Source organism: Lepidochelys kempii, chromosome 10, assembly GCF_965140285.1.
Source record: "Lepidochelys kempii isolate rLepKem1 chromosome 10, rLepKem1.hap1, whole genome shotgun sequence".
Taxonomy (NCBI): Eukaryota; Metazoa; Chordata; order Testudines; family Cheloniidae; genus Lepidochelys; species Lepidochelys kempii.
In genome coordinates, this window is record NC_136389.1 from 22,745,630 (window position 1) to 22,762,421 (window position 16,792).

The following is a 16,792-nucleotide window of genomic DNA, read 5'->3' on the forward strand; positions in this document are numbered from 1 at the left end:
AGCGATATAGAGGCGCATAGTTTGAGTAACCAGCCAATCGAAGGAACGGACAGGCAGGAGGGTACATATAGAACCAATCGGAAGCAAAGAGTCTGTTGGTTTCAGCCAATCAGAGGAGCCGGCTCTGTCCTAGGAATTGTGGAGCCGATGGGAGAAGCAGAGATGTGGCCACAGCTGCCAATAGGGCGGGGCTGCTCTGTTTGAGGCGGCTGATTGTGGCGCTGGCCTCCCAGAGGCAGAGGGCGCAAGTACTAGGTGGCCGGGTTTCATCAGCGTAGCTGCCGCGGCAGGAGTGGAGACGGCGCTGTTGTTGTTGTCGTACCGAGAGATCGCCGCTGCCTCCGCTTTCCTCCTCAGCTGCGCCGGCGCCGGAGCTAGCGAGCGGGTACGTGGGGGGCTCAGCGAGCGCGGGAGCTGGCGGCTAGATCCCCCACCCCCCTCGGGCAGGCTGTCCGTTGCCCATCACCACCCCCGCTAGGGGTGGGGGTGCTCTCGGCCCACTTCCCCCTCCTCTCCCCCCTTAGGGAAGCTGGTGTTGTCCCCTCTCCGCAGTGTCGGGGTTGGGTTTATTGCCCCCGGTAGCGGGGTTACCCTGGTGCCTCCCTCCTCCTCCTCAGCTCGTGTTAATCTTGTGCTGGGCTTGGTGAAGACCCTCGTTTGTGGTTCTGCGGCGGGGGCTCCCGATGGAGGTGTGGGGAACGAACACACGGCAGGCAATGCTAAGTGCCCGTTGCGAAGTACGGGCCGGGACCCTTTGGGTGTGATCCCCCTGTGGCGTGGACGGAGCGCGTGTGTGGAACCTCTTTTCGCCGCTGACAATCCCTGCTGCGGCTGGAGGGCCCCGGTGAGAGTGGGGCGGGAGGTGCTGGGGGACAGGCCGCCCCAGCCTATCAACTCTTACAGCCTAATTGTGACTTGATAGAACTTCAAGAGCCCCTGGCCCTATCCACTCAGTCTGGTCCGTTTTAAGCAATGATTTACAGCAAGGTCAGGTGTTACACCCGCTCCCGAGTATGTCTCCTATTTTTTTGGTTTTACAACTGCCTTTTCCTATGGCTCATAAAATGGCAGTTTTCTGTTCCTGTGTGATGAGTGAGAGAAGAAAAAATAGTTGGCAAAGAAGGGAAGGTGACTATAAGAAACTCATTATTCAGAGACTGTTTATATACAAAGTGGTGTCAAATACACCAAGTACTATTAAAACAGTATTTAAATTGATCTTCAGGTACACCCTATAGCGGGGTGGGCAAACTTTTTGGCCCGAAGGCCGCATTGGGGTTGCAAAACTGTATGGGGGGACCAGGTAGGGAAGGCTGTGCCTCCCCAAACAACCTAGCCCCTACCCCATATCCACCCCCTCCCACTTCCTGCCCCTTGACTGCCCCCCTCAGAACTACCAACCCATACAACCCTCCGAGCTCCTTGTCCCCTGACTGCCCCCTCCTGGACCCCTGCCCCTCACTGCCCCCCTGGGACCTCACCCCCTATCCAACCCCCCCCCGACTGCCCTGACCCCTGTCCACACCCCCGCCCCCTGACAGGCCTGTCGGGACTCCCATGCCTATTGCCCCCCACCCCCCAAACCTCTGCCCCATCCAACCACCCCCGTCCCCTCACTGCCCTGACCCCTATCCACGACCCCACCCCCTATCCAACCCCCCTGCTCACTGTCCCCTGGGACTCCCATGCTGATCAAACCGCTCCCTGACACCCCCCCCCGAACCTCTGCCCTATCCAATCACCCCCTGCTGCCTGTCCCCTTACTACCTCTCCCCCCCCCCCGATCTCCTACCCCTTATCCAACCCCTGCCTCCTTTGTTAGTCTCTAAGGTGCCACAAGTACACTCCTTTTCTTTTTGCGAATACAGACTAACACGGCTGCTACTCTGAAACATGTCACTAGTGTTACACAATCACAGTGTGGTGTGAGTTACCTTTTCCATTTGTATATGATTTTCTTTCCTGTATGTTAAGAATGAATTTGTTTACAATTGGTATTAATTAATTTCTACAAAGTTAAGAAAAACACCTTAATATATGCAAAGTGCTATCATGTTCACAAATTGAGCAATCAGGAGAAATATAGAGAAATACTTAATCATTCAGTTATAGTAAAAGTTACTTGGAAAGTAGTAGGCAAAAAAATAAAATAAAACACAGAAATGATTTTAAAGTTGATGGTGTCTCTCTGTAAAGACACACTCGGTTGTAAGCATCAGATTTAATTAACTGTGGTTATCTTGTGAAACTTCTATCAATATAGTTTTCTTTATAAATACTGTTTCTGTCTAAATAAAGAAAGACACTTAAAATATTAGTTAAAAACAAACCTCAACCTCCTCCCCTCTAAAACAGCCTGAACTTCTTGGGAATGAGAAGTAACTTTGCAGTGCTTATATCTTCTGTTTTGAGTTTTCAAGGGGGTTTTAAAAATGATGGGGGAAGTGTGATAGCATAAAAGAAAACAAAACGTTTAGTGTCTTGTCTTGTCATTAGTGGGAAGAATCTAAACATACTGTAACAAAATGCTGCTGATAAATAACTTTAAAACGAGTATATTATTCAGCGGTTGAGCTTAAGCTTATTTTTTTTTGCTTATTATATTTAGATGTTTCCTCATAAACACAGTTTAATTTAGTTTCAGTTTAACTACGAACTATTGCAAATAAAGTAGGGGAATTGGGATATTGCAGTTTAGAGGAATTTTATTAATCAACTCGTCATGGCATAGGACAGTTCACTAATTGTTTCTTACTACTAACCATAAGTAATTATCTTAAACTTAATCACTGTTTAAAACTAGTAAATACAGATTGTATTTTAAATAATGCCAAGTGAATTTCCTGCATGGAGTATAGCTTTGATGGGACTGGGAACAGTGGAGATGCCCCTTAGGTGGATGAAATCTTAACCTGGAGCAACTAGGACAGTGTTCCATGTGCTCTCCCTGCTTCCCTCTTCACCTCCCATTTGCCATCAGTGCTTGTGGGGGGTTGGTTCTTTCCTCCCTTCCTTGTGCTGCAAGACGTGAGCAGGGTATCATGTACTTAATCTGGGCGGTGGGCCTGGCCTGCCTGTCACCGATGCTGCTGTTGGTGATGGAGGCTGGTAACAAGGCCAGGTGATTGGCTTCTGCCTACTGCAACTGGATATGGAGAGAGGTTGGTACTCTCTGCTGCCGAGGTGAGTAGGCATTCTGGGCTCCCAGTTTCAGCCCCACTCTGAATTGAATTGCTTGATCTCTTTTGATTCCGGTGGCTAGGCTGATGGCCAGTTTTGGGATCTAGAAGGGGCTTTTTCCGATATTGCAAAACTGGCAAACTGCTAGCTGGCGATCTAGTTTGGGGAGTTTAAATTACAACTGCCACAACTTTGGCAGGTTCCAATGCAATTGATGGGTTAGAAAGTGCCCACCTGAGGTCCCTTGAATGCACTGGTCCTGGACACAGCAATGCATTGTGAGGGGACCTGCCTCAATATCTTTTTTCAGTTTGTGGCACCATTCATCTTATCACTCCTATCTCTGGCATAGTATAGAGCAGGGTAGTGGGTTGGGGCTCAGGCTTTAAATTAGGGTTCCATGGCTGGCCTGAGGACATAGAGGGGGCATGGCCTTCACACCCACTTTCAGGTTTATGACACCCAGGGCCATTGGTGCCAGTGGAGAATGGCACTAGAACAATCCTTCTCGATAGTTTACAGTTTTCCCTGAAATCTAGAAAAGCACATACTATTCATAATGAGAAGTGGGTGTGCTGAGTTTCAGCTTTCTGATGTCGGCTGTTTTCACTGTAGTGGTGCATGGAGGAGAGAGAGATCGATCATAATAACTGTTTTCACAAAGGAGGAAGGGTAGTGTGTGTAACTGATGTGACTGATTGGAATTTTGTCAAAAATAAAAGACCTCCCCCCAAAAACCCCAAAACAAAAACCCCACAGTTCTTGGGGCAGACACCAAATATGGAAAGGGTTAAACCTAGAAGATGAATGTTTAAGAATTATAATCACACTTTGTACTTGTTTATAATAGACTTTTTTTTAACCTTAGCAGAAGCAGTCATTAGAGCTCTAATAATCTAAGTGGAAACTGTGGCTTTTTAGCAATTTCATTCTTCTTCATCATTGAAACTGAACTACAGGGCAGTCAATTTGAAAATAACATCTACAAAATTGTTTCCTAAAATCCACTCCAAAATGAAGAATTTTTAAGTAACGGTCTTATCTTACCAGGTCAAGATGTGAATTATTTTCGTAAATAAATTCTTTGTTAGCCATTGCATATGTTAAGCATAAGGCATGCCATATTATATGAAGTCTTTTTTACAGTTCTTTGCTCACTTATGTCAAGAGACATATATCCCACAATGCTCCGCAAAGCTAAACACAGCTTTTGGCATTAGTGAATATAAAGGCTGTCAAAGGCAAGATACGTTTGTTCTGTGTCCTAGTATAGGTACCTTCATGGTTTAAAATATAGTATCCAAAACAGAGATAAGGAGATGTACAGAACAGCAAGTTAAGGAACTGGTACAAACTAGCGGGTAGGATCTTCGTTGACATATAAAATGCTTTATAACTTGTAAGCAATTGTGCTATAAATATAAGTGGTTGGGGGCATATTTCAAAGCACACCCACTGTGGAACAGCACTGCAAGAAACAGCTTCCCAGAAGGATCCCAGAAGGATTGGTATCTTATTAACTCTTTCCTTTCTGTATTATACTGCTATGTTTGGTTTATTATTGGCTATGCTTTTAGACAATATTTTGCAGCATTCTGTTGGGACCTTTGGTAACGTTACCCTTTTCAAACAATCAAAAATTGAAAGGAAGTTAATAAAGATGATAGTCTTATTCTTAGCAACTGTCTTCTATTAGTTGAGGTTTTCATTAGCTTGACTTAAAATTACTTTTTTAATGCTACAGTCTGAGGTTCCATACATAGGTCTTTCAAGAATTAGCATATCTCAAACTGTAACTGATCAGACCTGCTGAATTGTGGCTATTACCCCTAAATACAGTTTTTTGCAACTCTAGTGTCTAACGTTTCCGTTTTATAACTAATATTTTTGGCTAACAACAGTTCTCTTGCTTCAAAGAGTCTTTGTGCTGACCTAATTTGTGACTTTGGGCAAGTCACTTCATCTCTGTATCAAAGTTTCAGTTTCCCCATTTTGCGAAGGGGGATAATGATACTTGCTTTCCTTTGTAAAGTGCTTCAGGATCTCTGGATGAGAAGTGTTATATAGAAAATGTGTGGTGCTGGTTATTGGTTTTGAGTTTTAGCAGTATAAATGCTGGATCAATTCAAAATAGTAATCTGCTTTCACTGACATCCGTAATATGAATATGCGAAATGACTGCATATTTGGTGAAAATGCAGTTCTGTACATTTCATGTGGATGAAGTCTACCTTATTCTCATGATTTTTTTCTTTCCTAGAGCTCATGACAGTTTTGTTATTGTTGAGTCCAAATCTCTTGTACCTAAAGAAAAATTTCTGGCACATTCTGGATGTTAGATCGAGCCTTTAAAATGTTCATTGAGTGCATCAGATAGTGCAGAAAGTAGAAGAGGCTCCTGTCTTGTCCAATGGTGGAGGGAAAAGAAGTGTCCAAGCCTTTTACATTAGGATGAATCAAATGGACTATTGAGGGTAAAAAAAATTTGGTGACTGCTTGGAGTATTTAGTAAAAAAGAAAAATCTGATAGTACAGCTCAGGAAGGAGAGATTGGTGCTGAAGACCTCACTTACGACACTGCCTTCCATTGATGACTTTCTTGGGCACAGGTTGGCCCATTGTGTTTAAGGGTTGCTGGTAGAATGCCCTTCTGGATGGAGGAATTCCTTAGGTTATTCATCAGTGGTATAAGGTTACTTCAGTGCACTGCCTTTTTCTGTGAAATAGGATGAATTCTTGTCGTTCATGGTGAAGATGACCGTCTGTTCAAAACAGTTTTGCTAGTCAAGATTTAGTGACTGAGGGGTAACTTTTTTTTGGTCACCTTCACAGCAGTAGTTCAGGAATTTTATTCCATAGTCAGGTTCTGAGTGGGTGTTGAAGTAGTGGTGCTCCAACCTGCTGCCTTTATGTTTCATCTATTCTTCTTCATTGGACTGTGACCTTTGGGGAATAGTATGGAATATGAGTGCAGTGGTTTTTAACAATATGTGGTAATAAGGTTTTGCCAAACTAACTGTTCACTGGTTCTATGGAAGAGCAACACTGTCCATCACAGCTTTTTGGAAATCCACTCTCTGGAGACAGCTTTGTGATGTAGTCCTTAGATAGGGAGATGAAAAAGTTCCGATCTTCGTCAGAAATGGTGTGTGGACTAGTAAAAGTTGTGGGCACTTCTCTTGTCCTCCTCTAGGCCAGTTGCATCAGTGAACATCTGACTGTGCAAGTCGGACTTAAGATAACTTGGCTGAATCTCATGGTAATAGTGGATATGAGATTTTGAGCCAGTCTTGTAGGTGTCATCTGAGCAAGTATTCAAGTCATCTGGTACAATTAACGTTGGGGATTTAATTACTTATTACAGTAACTCCTCGCTTAACGTTGTAGTTATGTTCCTGAAAAATGCTACTTTAAGCAAAACAATGTTAAGCAAATCCAATTTCCCCATAAGAATTGAAGGGTTAATACATTGTCGTTAACGTAGCCTCGCACTGTACAAGGTAGCACAAATGGAGGGAGGGGAGACAGCATGGCAGAGAGAGACAGAGACCCACAGTATGTGTGTGAGAGAGAGAGAGACGTGCATTGCCCCTTTAAATACGCTGGCCCCCTCTAAGTACACTGACGTTTTAAGTAGATCAGCAAGTTGAGACAGCAGCTGCTGCCAGCAAGCTCCCTCATCCTGGGCTCTGTGGTGTTCCCCCCGCTCTGTGGAGATGGGTGCGGGTGGGAGGGAGAGGACACCCTGACATTAGCATCCTCCTTCTACACCCCCACCCCCAAGCAGGAGGCTCCTGGGAGCAGCTCCAAGGCAGAGGGCAGGAGCAGCACACGGCAGTGGGGAGAGGGACAGTTGAACTACCCAGCAATAGATAGCCTGCTGGGCAGCTGCCGCACAGGGAACTTAGGGGAGCTGATAGTGGGGCTGCCAGTCCACCCTGGTTCCAAGCCCTCACCAGCTAGCTCCAACAGGCTGCTCTTTCTGCAAGCAGTCAACAAAGCAGGTGGCTGCCAAACGTTATAAGGGAACATTGCACAACTTTAAACGAGCGTGTTCTCTAATTGATCAGCAACATAACATTAACCAGAACGACTTTAAGTGAGGAGTTACTGTACTTATTTATATTATGGTAGGCAGGTAGGGGCCTCAGGTGACTGTCTAAACATGTCAAAGGAAGCATTCCTTGCCTCAAAGACCTCACAGTCTAGGCTTTTGACAAGATATAGCAGGCAGGTGAAACAGACCAACAGGATTAGGGAGGAAATGAAATAACAGTTTTACACACTAGGCAGTAGTCTCAATTCGCCACCTGCCTAGTATTGCCAACTCCAGTGACCTTTTTCATGGATCACACAGGTTTGGCTGGGGTTGGAGCAGTGTTCTGATGGTGCAAAAAGCTCAAGCCTTCACAAATTTCAGCCATGCCTGGTAGGGAAACCCCTTTTGACTGGCTGCTTTCCCCAGTGTCACGCCTCCTGGGGAAGAGCAGCCAATTTACAAGCAGACAGAATACTACTCTCTGTCTCCCCTCAGGAGCAGATACCATTCTTATAGGAAGAAAGAGGGTGCAGAGGGAGCCCAGCAGCTCAGGGTGGCTCTGCTCCTTCCGCCCCTCTTGTGAGCAAGTGAATGGTTCATCAGCTGCTTCCCCACTTCACTCTCCTTCCCTGCAACACCCTGTCCTTGAGGGGACAGGAGTGGGTGAAGAACCCCAGGTGCTGCCCGCCAGCCAGGAAGGGGAGACAGGAGACCCTGCTGCAGCTCCTCTAGGCCGGGAGAGATGAGTGAAGAGCCCATGAGGTGCAGGAAGAGCAGAGGTGGATTCACCAAGGGAACAGTCAGCATGGGTTCACCAAGGGCAAGTCATGCCTGACTAATCTAATTGCTTTCTATGATGAGATAACTGGCTCTGTGGATGAGGGGAAAGCCGTGGACGTGTTATTCCTTGACTTTAGCAAAGCTTTTGATACGGTCTCCCACAGTATTCTTGCCAGCAAGTTAAAGAAGTATGGGCTGGATGAATGGACTATAAGGTGGATAGAAAGCTGGCTAGATCGTCGGCTCAACGGGTAGTGATCAATGGCTCCATGTCTAGTTGGCAGCCAACATCAAGCGGAGTGCCCCAAGGGTCAGTCCTGGGGCCGGTTTTGTTCAATATCTTCATTAATGAGCTGGAGGATGGCGTGGACTGAACCCTCAGCAAGTTTACAGATGACACTAAACTGGGAGGAGTGATAGATACGCTGGAGGGTAGGGATAGGATACAGAAGGACCTAGACAAATCAGAGGATTGGGCCAAAAGAAATCTGATGAGGTTCAACAAGGACAAGTGCAGAGTCCTGCACTTAGGACAGAAGAATCACATGCATTGCTACAGCCTAGAGACCAAATGGCTGGGCAGCAGTTCTGCAGAAAAGGACGTAGGGGTTACAGAGGACGAGAAGCTGGATATGAGTCAACAGTATGCCCTTGTTGCCAAGAAAGACTAACAGCATTTTGGGCTGTATAAGTAGAGGCATTGCAAGCAGATCGAGGGACGTGATCGTTCCTCTCTATTCGACATTGGTGAGGTCTCATCTGGAGCACTGTGTCCAGTTTTTCCACATCCTTCTTGTAGTGTGGGCACAACTGAAGGAGTCCAGTGGAGGGCAACAAAAATGATTAGGGGACTGGAACACATGACTTATGAGGAGAGGCTGAGGGAACTGGGATTTAGTCTTCAGAAGAGAAGAGTGGGGGGATTTGATAGCTGCTTTCAACTACCTGAAATGGGGTTCCGAAGAGGATGGATCTAGACTCAGTGGTAACAGATGACAGAACAAGGAGTAATGATCTCAAGTTGCAGTGGGGGAGGTTTAGGTTGGATATTGGGAAAATCTTTTTCACTAGGAGGGTGGTGAAAAACCAGAATGTGTTATCTAGGGAGGTGGTGGAATCTCCTTCCTTAGAGGTTTTTAAGGTCAGGCTTGATAAAGCCTTGGCTGGGATGATTTAGTTGGGGATTGATCCTGCTTTGAGCAGGGGGTTGGACTAGATGACCTCCTGAGGTCCCTTTCAACCCTGATATTTTGATTCTTTGAGGTGAGGCTGGGTGGGGCAAGGGATAGAGAATTAATAGGGTAGTGGGTAGATGGAAGGGGGATGGGCAGATGTGGGGGTGTAAGCTTCTGTAGCAGGTGCCAAAATCATGTTAATAAATTTGGGAGTAGTGGCATACTAATTCTCTCTCTCACTGGGGGTGAATGGGTCAAGTCAAGGATCAAAAGATAGACAAAAACCTCAATATATTCTCTGCTTTTAAAAATCTTGGTTTTTTTAGGCCAATCTCATTTTTTAGGGTTCAAATAATTGATGACCTTTGGGCTGACAACACTGCTAATATCTATGTGTTCAACAGTGGCTCTGATGTACAACAGCTCTGGCAGTTGTCTGTTTGGGAGAAGAAAAGCGACCTGGATAATGCTAGGATTTCCATATCCGACCTGTTCTGTGGTGTACATGCTAGAGAACTCAATGAGTTCTTCCGAGGTCAAATACCAATACTATTGCCACTCTACCTTCTTTGTTCTCTCTGTAAGATTATGATGTATTGAGGAGCCTGGTGGCATGAACTATACCAGGATAAAACTGGTCCTATCATTTTCCAAGGTTTTGATGATACATGCAGACTTGTTCTGTGGTGTACATACCAGGTGTGGGGTGGGCAAGATCAATATGTAAATAGTGTTGGTATTGTAATCTGCCAATGTCATATTAGTTGTCATGAGCCTGAGTTTTGGGAAATTTCCTTTTTTTGTGGGAAGATGGTGGCATATGTCCAGCCTGGCTTTGGTGTTTCTTTTTATATCTCCTCACGCTTACTGTAACTGGAATTCAGAAGTTTAATCCATGGAGTGGTGAAGATGGGAAGCAGAGATGCTCACATGCCCAGATAGAAAGATTTTCATGCTGCCTTTTGGCATGTGTGCTTGGAATTGCTTACCATTATGCCATGTGCTTCTACTATACAATACTTTACAAAGTTTATTTTGTATCTGTCTTGCCTAGATCTAAAAACACTATAGAATTGACTAATAAAGTCATAGGAAAGAAATTTAAATATAAAACAGTAGAGAATATGTTAAAGTATGTTGTCCTAGGCTTTTATGGTGTATTTCCTATCCTGGAAAAGGATCATTGAAGGTTGCCTTTGTACCCAAATGAATGAATAAACTTTGAGTACTTTGTATCAGTGGCATATTCTTAAGCTTAGCTATAATTGACTTTCTATTTTATCTGTTTGGTATCAAGGGTCACAATAAGGAATTCTGTATATTCAGTGGAACTGAGAACTTGAGGGATCCTTTGGGGATGTGTTTCAACTCTGTGCCACATTTTAGGCATGGTTAAAATGAGAATAATTCTTATACCTTACAGAGATGATATAGCTTTTTAAGATCCTTGGATGAAAGGTATTAGAAAAATGCAAGGTATTAACAGTAAATGATTTAGGGTTACTTCTAGATTTTAATTAAAAAGTTGCTCATCTGGAAAATCTACCTTTTGGCTGAAGTAACTTATGGCCTGGAATTTTCTCGGCCTAGAAGTAAGTAAGTATGTGTGTGTGTGTGTGTGTGTGTGTTTAAAGTTTGAACAAATTATCTGCACCTGTGCCACAGGTTGGGTTTATAGGTTGAGCATGGTAAAGGTCAAAAATGCATAAACACCAGCTGACTGTTTTTGTTTAGGACTGTTGCCCTTTTTGAGAACTTCATCAGAGAACAAAATGTTACTCATGGTTGCTTCCTTTTTCTTTCTGAGCAGTCAAGAACATTTCTTTAGGATAAGAATCAATTTCCACAGTCCTCATTCTCTGTAGAATAGCTCTTCAACTGTCAGTGTGGACAGTTAGAGCTTTTTGGATGAAGTTTTGAACTGGCTCTAAATTTTCATTTGAACTGATTAATATAGATCCATGCTAGTCTAAGTCTATTGGCCAGCCTGGGAAGCTTGCTCCCGTGGGCTCCAAAATGCTGTATAGACATACCCTTAGACTCTTAAATAACTCAAATGCTTTTGAAAATTTTCTTGTTTTCCTTAAATGTTACAGTACAAATATCCAAATACTGTTGTCAGGGGTGCTGTATGAATTATGGGGGGGGGGGGAAATACATCCATGCATTGAAGGGGAGTGAGACCAAGTGATAAGGACATGAGAGAGGCCACACAGGATCAGACCAGTGGTCCATCTAGTTTAGTATCCTGTCTTCCAACAGTGGCCAACGCCATATCTTCAGAGGGATTGAACAGAACAGGGCAATTTATCGTGTGATCCATCTCATGTGATCCATCCCATGTTGTTCAGTCCCAGCAACTGGTCTATGGACACACTTAGCATTTTCCATTGGCATGTTAGACAACTTTTCAAATAGCTGCCTGCACACACATTTTATAAACATATCATGATTAAATTCCCAAAATTTGTTCATCATAAAATGACTTTTGGGGAGAAATATATCCTTTTATAACTATGCTGAGTGAAATAACTTTTTAAACTATGCATTACAAATATCTAAAGTGTTTCACTTTCACCCAACCAGTACAAATTCTTTCCTTTCCACACGAACACTTGTTGGACAATGTCTTAACTTATCAGAATCCTCCTTTCTTCTTGGTTGTCTGAACATGATTTTTCCTGAGGGCTATTCTTCCTTTATTAGAAAAATTAATGAAATGGGAACTTGATAGAAATATAGAATCTGTTAATTTATTACATACAGTTTTTAAACTTTAATATTTTTTAAATAAAATAAATTCAGCTCTGTTTAAAAGATAAAACAAAAACCCTTCCTTTTCCTCCAGAAGGAAGCACAGCTTAACTGTAAGCTTGCTCAATGCTGAAAGTTACCATATAAGTTTTATTCTAGGGGCAATCTTACTCAACCATAGTTTAAAGAAATATGTCTTGCTGTTAATTCCGTCATTTCAGAATCAGTATTGCTCTTGCATTGCAGTTAGAGGGCAGATAGAATTGCATTAGCTATTTGGTCACACTTAGGGCATCCTTAGTATTGAAACTGGTGTACTGTATTACTTTTTTTTGTCCCTTTTTATATAAGGAGTGACTTGCATTATATGTGTATTTTTAAGATTGTCAGGAACACCAAGAGTATTGAATGTAGATACTCCTTTATTGTAATGGCAGGGGGAGGAGGAGAAATAACTTTATAATCTGAACAAATGATTGATTAAACTTTAATAGCTATAGGACCATTAAACAAGATAAAATCAATGAGTTAAATTGAATGATATTTTAACTAGGGATATAAATTATCAAATCGTCAGCATTAGTCTTACCTTTAACCCACCCTAACCTTTAGCCCCTAGCCCTGGGCCGACCTGGCCGGAGCTGCCCCAGCCCCTCTCCCTTTAACTGGTTAAATGATATAATTTTAATAGTTTAAACAGTTAACTTTTTAAATGATATATACATCCCTAATTTCAGCAATACCTCTTGTTTCCGGCAAGGCTTAATCAGATTAATTTGTATTAAAGCTGTGACACAAAAGACAAATATCTACACTTGAGCTCTTTCTGAGTTTGTCAAAGCAAACCTAAACATTGTGATGGATTTTTAAGTCATGTGTGTTGATCACAAAACTGAGAGGCTTACTAATTAGACTCATCTTGCTTTTAATTCTGTCAGCAGTTAGGAGATGAAGATACAAAAACATCTCTCTAGATTTTGACTTCATACGGTCGGTATTGTTCATATTAGAGGGTATTCCAACATATTTTTCAGTAATAAATGAAACAGTATTACAAGTTTATTTCGCCTGCAGGAAATACAACAGCAGTTATTGGTGCAAAATATTTTGTGAGCATCTGGTGGTATTTTAGCAGTAGTGCAGTGAATTTGGTTTTTTGAGAGCAGGGTTGGGTATTTGACTGGTCCAAAAATCTCCCACAAATGCAAACAAACTTGTTTGTCTTAGCAATTGGCTGAACAAGAAATAGGACTGAATGGACTTGTAGGCTCTGAAGTTTTACATTGTTTTGTTTTTGAGTGCAGTTATGTAACAAAAAACCCCTACAGTTGTAAGTTGCACTTTCATGGTAGAGATTGCGCTACAGTACTTGTATGAAATGAATTGAAAAATATTGTTTCTTTTCTTTATCTTTTTTACAGTGCAGATATTTGTAATAAAAATGTGAACACTGTACACTTTGTATTCTGTGTTGTAATTGAAATTGATGTATTTGAAAATGTAGAAAAACATCCAAAAATATTTAATAAATTTCAGTTGGTATTCTGTTTTTTACATGGTGATTAATCACGATTAATTTTTTTAATTGTGAATAATTTTTTTTAGTTAATCGAGTGAGTTAACTGCGATTAATCAACAGCCCTAAAAAAGTAAGACAACCATAGGTACTTATGCCAAATTACCAAAAACGTTACTTAACTAAGTTGTTTTAATTCAGAATAATTAGAAACAGAATGAAATGAAGTTCTAGAAAAATGAAAGAATAGCACCATGATTACTCCTGGGGGAATTCTAAGCCAAAAAATTAAAAATTCTGCGCACGATATTTTAAAATTCTGCAAAATTCTGTATATTTTATTAGTCAAAATAACATTATATAATCACACCAGTTTCAATTATTTTGGTAATTTATTTCAAAATACCTGTCAGCAACTACATCTATAACAATACAGACACACAAAATTTCCCCCAGGAGCAGAGAGTTAAAGAAACCCCTGTTTCCTCTGCCCCTTGCCCCTCAGAGCACAGCAGGAGGGTGCCCCCCCAGCCCAGACACTTGCACCCCCTCTTCCCTCAGAGCCCACCTGGAGGTCCTCCCCAGCCCCAGTACTTGCACCCGTCTTCCCCCCAGAGCCCAGGGATCCAGAGGGAGAAACATCTTGGTGCTGGGTCCTAGGCTTGTATGGAGTTTCCTGTACGCCACCTCCTTCCTTCAGGGCATGCCAGGAACTGCAGCTGCTGAAAGTCCTCCATCTCCTCCCCCTCCTGCTTCTCCCTCTCGCTCCCCCTGCCCCGGTGTCTTCTACTTGCAAGCTGGGCTGCGGGGTCCAGTGGCCAGCAGCACCTCTGCAACCCATTTCTGTGGGAGAAAAAGGAAATCCCTGCATTCACAACTCTAATTTCTGCGCAAATTCTGCAAGCGCAGTGGTGCAGAATTCCCCAGGAGTACTTGATGCAGAGAGGTAGGCCATAGCCTATGTTAAGGCATTCTTGCTGGAATATTTGACCATGGTCAAATAAGTGTTTGACTGGCGGCTTGCCAAGTTTGTTTGAGACTGTAACATGGTCCTATGCCATCTAGAGTGGACAAGTTCCCGAATAGTCAGAGTACTTACCGCTGTTTGGTAGCGACTAGCCTGGCTATTTTTGCAGTGGCTCTGACACACTTCACTTATAAGTCTATCTAGTCCTTCATGAGTGGAGGAATAACATTCTCAGCAGGTGAGAGGAATAGAAACAGATTGGCAGGGAGGTTCTCTGTGAAATTGTTGCACACAACTCGGGAGAAAAAAGAGAATGTTGGGTTGGACACTCGGCTTATACCCACCCCTGCTTACAGTAGGAACTTAATTTTAATGCAGCGTCTGGAAAAAATGACTTCTCGCTCCTACTTCTGTGCAGTATCAGCATTGTTACTGAACCTAGCCCTGGTGTGAGATTTGAACCATCTGGTCTAGAGGCAAATGTACTAGCAAGTGGGGCATGTTAAAAGCCTCTGTTTATTCTTTCAGAAACCGCAGAGTTAAAAAGTGGATGTGCGGGGTAACATGTCCAGTGTACCTGAAGACAGAAGTATCAGACAGCAGGACATCAAGAAAGGATTGCAATTTATACAGTAAGATCTTATGACAGATGTTCTTATGGGTTTGTGTGTGTGTAAAGTCCTACTTAAAATGTGAAAAGAAAAGGAGTACTTATGGCACCTTAGAGACTAACCAATTTATTTGAGCATGAGCTTTCGTGAGCTACAGCTCACTTCATCGGATGCAGTGAGCTGTAGCTCACGAAAGCTCATGCTCAAATAAATTGGTTAGTCTCTAAGGTGCCACAAGTCCTCCTTTTCTTTTTGCGAATACAGACTAACACGGCTGTTACTCTGAAACCTGAGACTTAAAATGTGGTTAGACTTTTTATTTATACTGTCTTTAAAGAGTGAGATAAGGGTGAGCATTTGGCCAATTCATACTTCATTATCTATCCACATTTCAGCATACTCTTGTTTTTAAATGTTTAGGGGCTCAAAATTGACCCTCCCGTTTGCTTTAACACAAGTAGGAATGCCAGAACTAAGGCTGACCATGCACCCTTAATTTAGGCTACTGGTGCGTAAGCATTACAGTAGTGTGCAATCATGTAACTAACAAAAAGAAAAGGAGTACATGTGGCACCTTAGAGACTAACATTTATTTGAGCATAGGCTTTCATGAGCTACAGCTCACTGTATCCGACGAAGTGAGCTGTAGCTCACGAAAGCCTATGCTCAAATAAATGTGTTAGTCTCTAAGGTGCCACAAGTACTCCTTTTCTTTTTGCGGATATAGACTAACATGGCTGCTACTCTGAAACATGTAATTAACAGCTACTCTTTTTTCTAGGACCCCTGCCTAATATACAAAATGGATGGTGCTCAGGGAATGAATTAAGGGTTCTGAGTGCTACAGACAACACTAAGTTTAATATTTATTTTTAACAATCTATTCATTTACAAAATTTGCTTATCTTTAATTCCTAGGTCTACTCTGCCCTATCCAGGGACACAAGAACAGTATGAGGTAATGGAGTTATTCTCTGAAATCTATTAGAAACATATGATTCTATAATAGGTGGAAATCTTCCTTGTGGTGCTTTTTTTAAAAAAAAAAAACTGTCAGTTTTTCTGAGGGTCTAAATGACATTTTTACTAGTTTTTAATACTGATAAACTGCAGTGGTATTTATCTTTCACTATCTTGTCCCACCCTGCCATGTATATAATCAAATATTTGAATGCACAGAAATAAGTTATATAGTAGCTCAGAGAGAGAATTTTTAAACTGCAAGTTCACTCAACCTTGGCTACAAACTTAGTTCCAACAATTTCAGGAATCAAGATCATGTTCTTTTTTCAGTGAAGTTAGTTTAGCACCCCATTAGCTAGACAGGAGGAGGTAGATTCACATGGTGAAACTACCCAGGCATTTTTCTGCAGTTGTAGATAACTGGTCATTAGTTTAGTTTTGCAGCTCGCTTTCTGTTGATATTAAAACTCTCTTCTTTCTCAGTGGTTTGAGTTTTGGACATGAATGGGCAACTGGTCTGATCCAAACTTTTCCTGTCTGAGACTTCCGTGTGAAATACCAGAATATATATATTGTGTGTGTGTGTGTTTTGTTCCTGCAAAGGGTAACTATTTCACATGTCGTACATCTTTCATGAGCTGCTTTGTCAACAGTTGTGTCCTACATTTATACCTAGGTTCTTTGGTAATGGGTACCTTAGAAATGCCTAGATAATACTTCTCTTGCTACTTTCCTGTAGTGTATATTCTTTTAACCTGGAAACCAAATCTTTGCATTCAATTTTTTTCCCATTAACTTGTTGCGAGA

At 42.4% G+C, this 16,792-nt stretch overlaps 1 protein-coding gene across 3 annotated transcripts in view; it reads left to right on the forward strand.

The window, feature by feature from the left end:
* Window positions 1-166: 166 nt before the first annotated feature.
* ZC3H7A (zinc finger CCCH-type containing 7A) overlaps window positions 167-16,792 on the forward strand; it is a 47,333-nt gene continuing 30,707 nt past the window's right edge. Inside the window, exons 1-3 of one of the 3 annotated variants that reach the window (XM_073362413.2) lie at window positions 167-385; window positions 14,940-15,043; window positions 15,941-15,980. In XM_073362413.2, coding sequence (XP_073218514.2) covers window positions 14,976-15,043; window positions 15,941-15,980 — 108 coding nt within the window. In that variant the 5' untranslated portion in view covers window positions 167-385; window positions 14,940-14,975. The remainder of the gene's footprint in view (window positions 386-14,939; window positions 15,044-15,940; window positions 15,981-16,792) is intronic. The other 2 variants (XM_073362411.2, XM_073362412.2) reach the window with 2 other exon arrangements.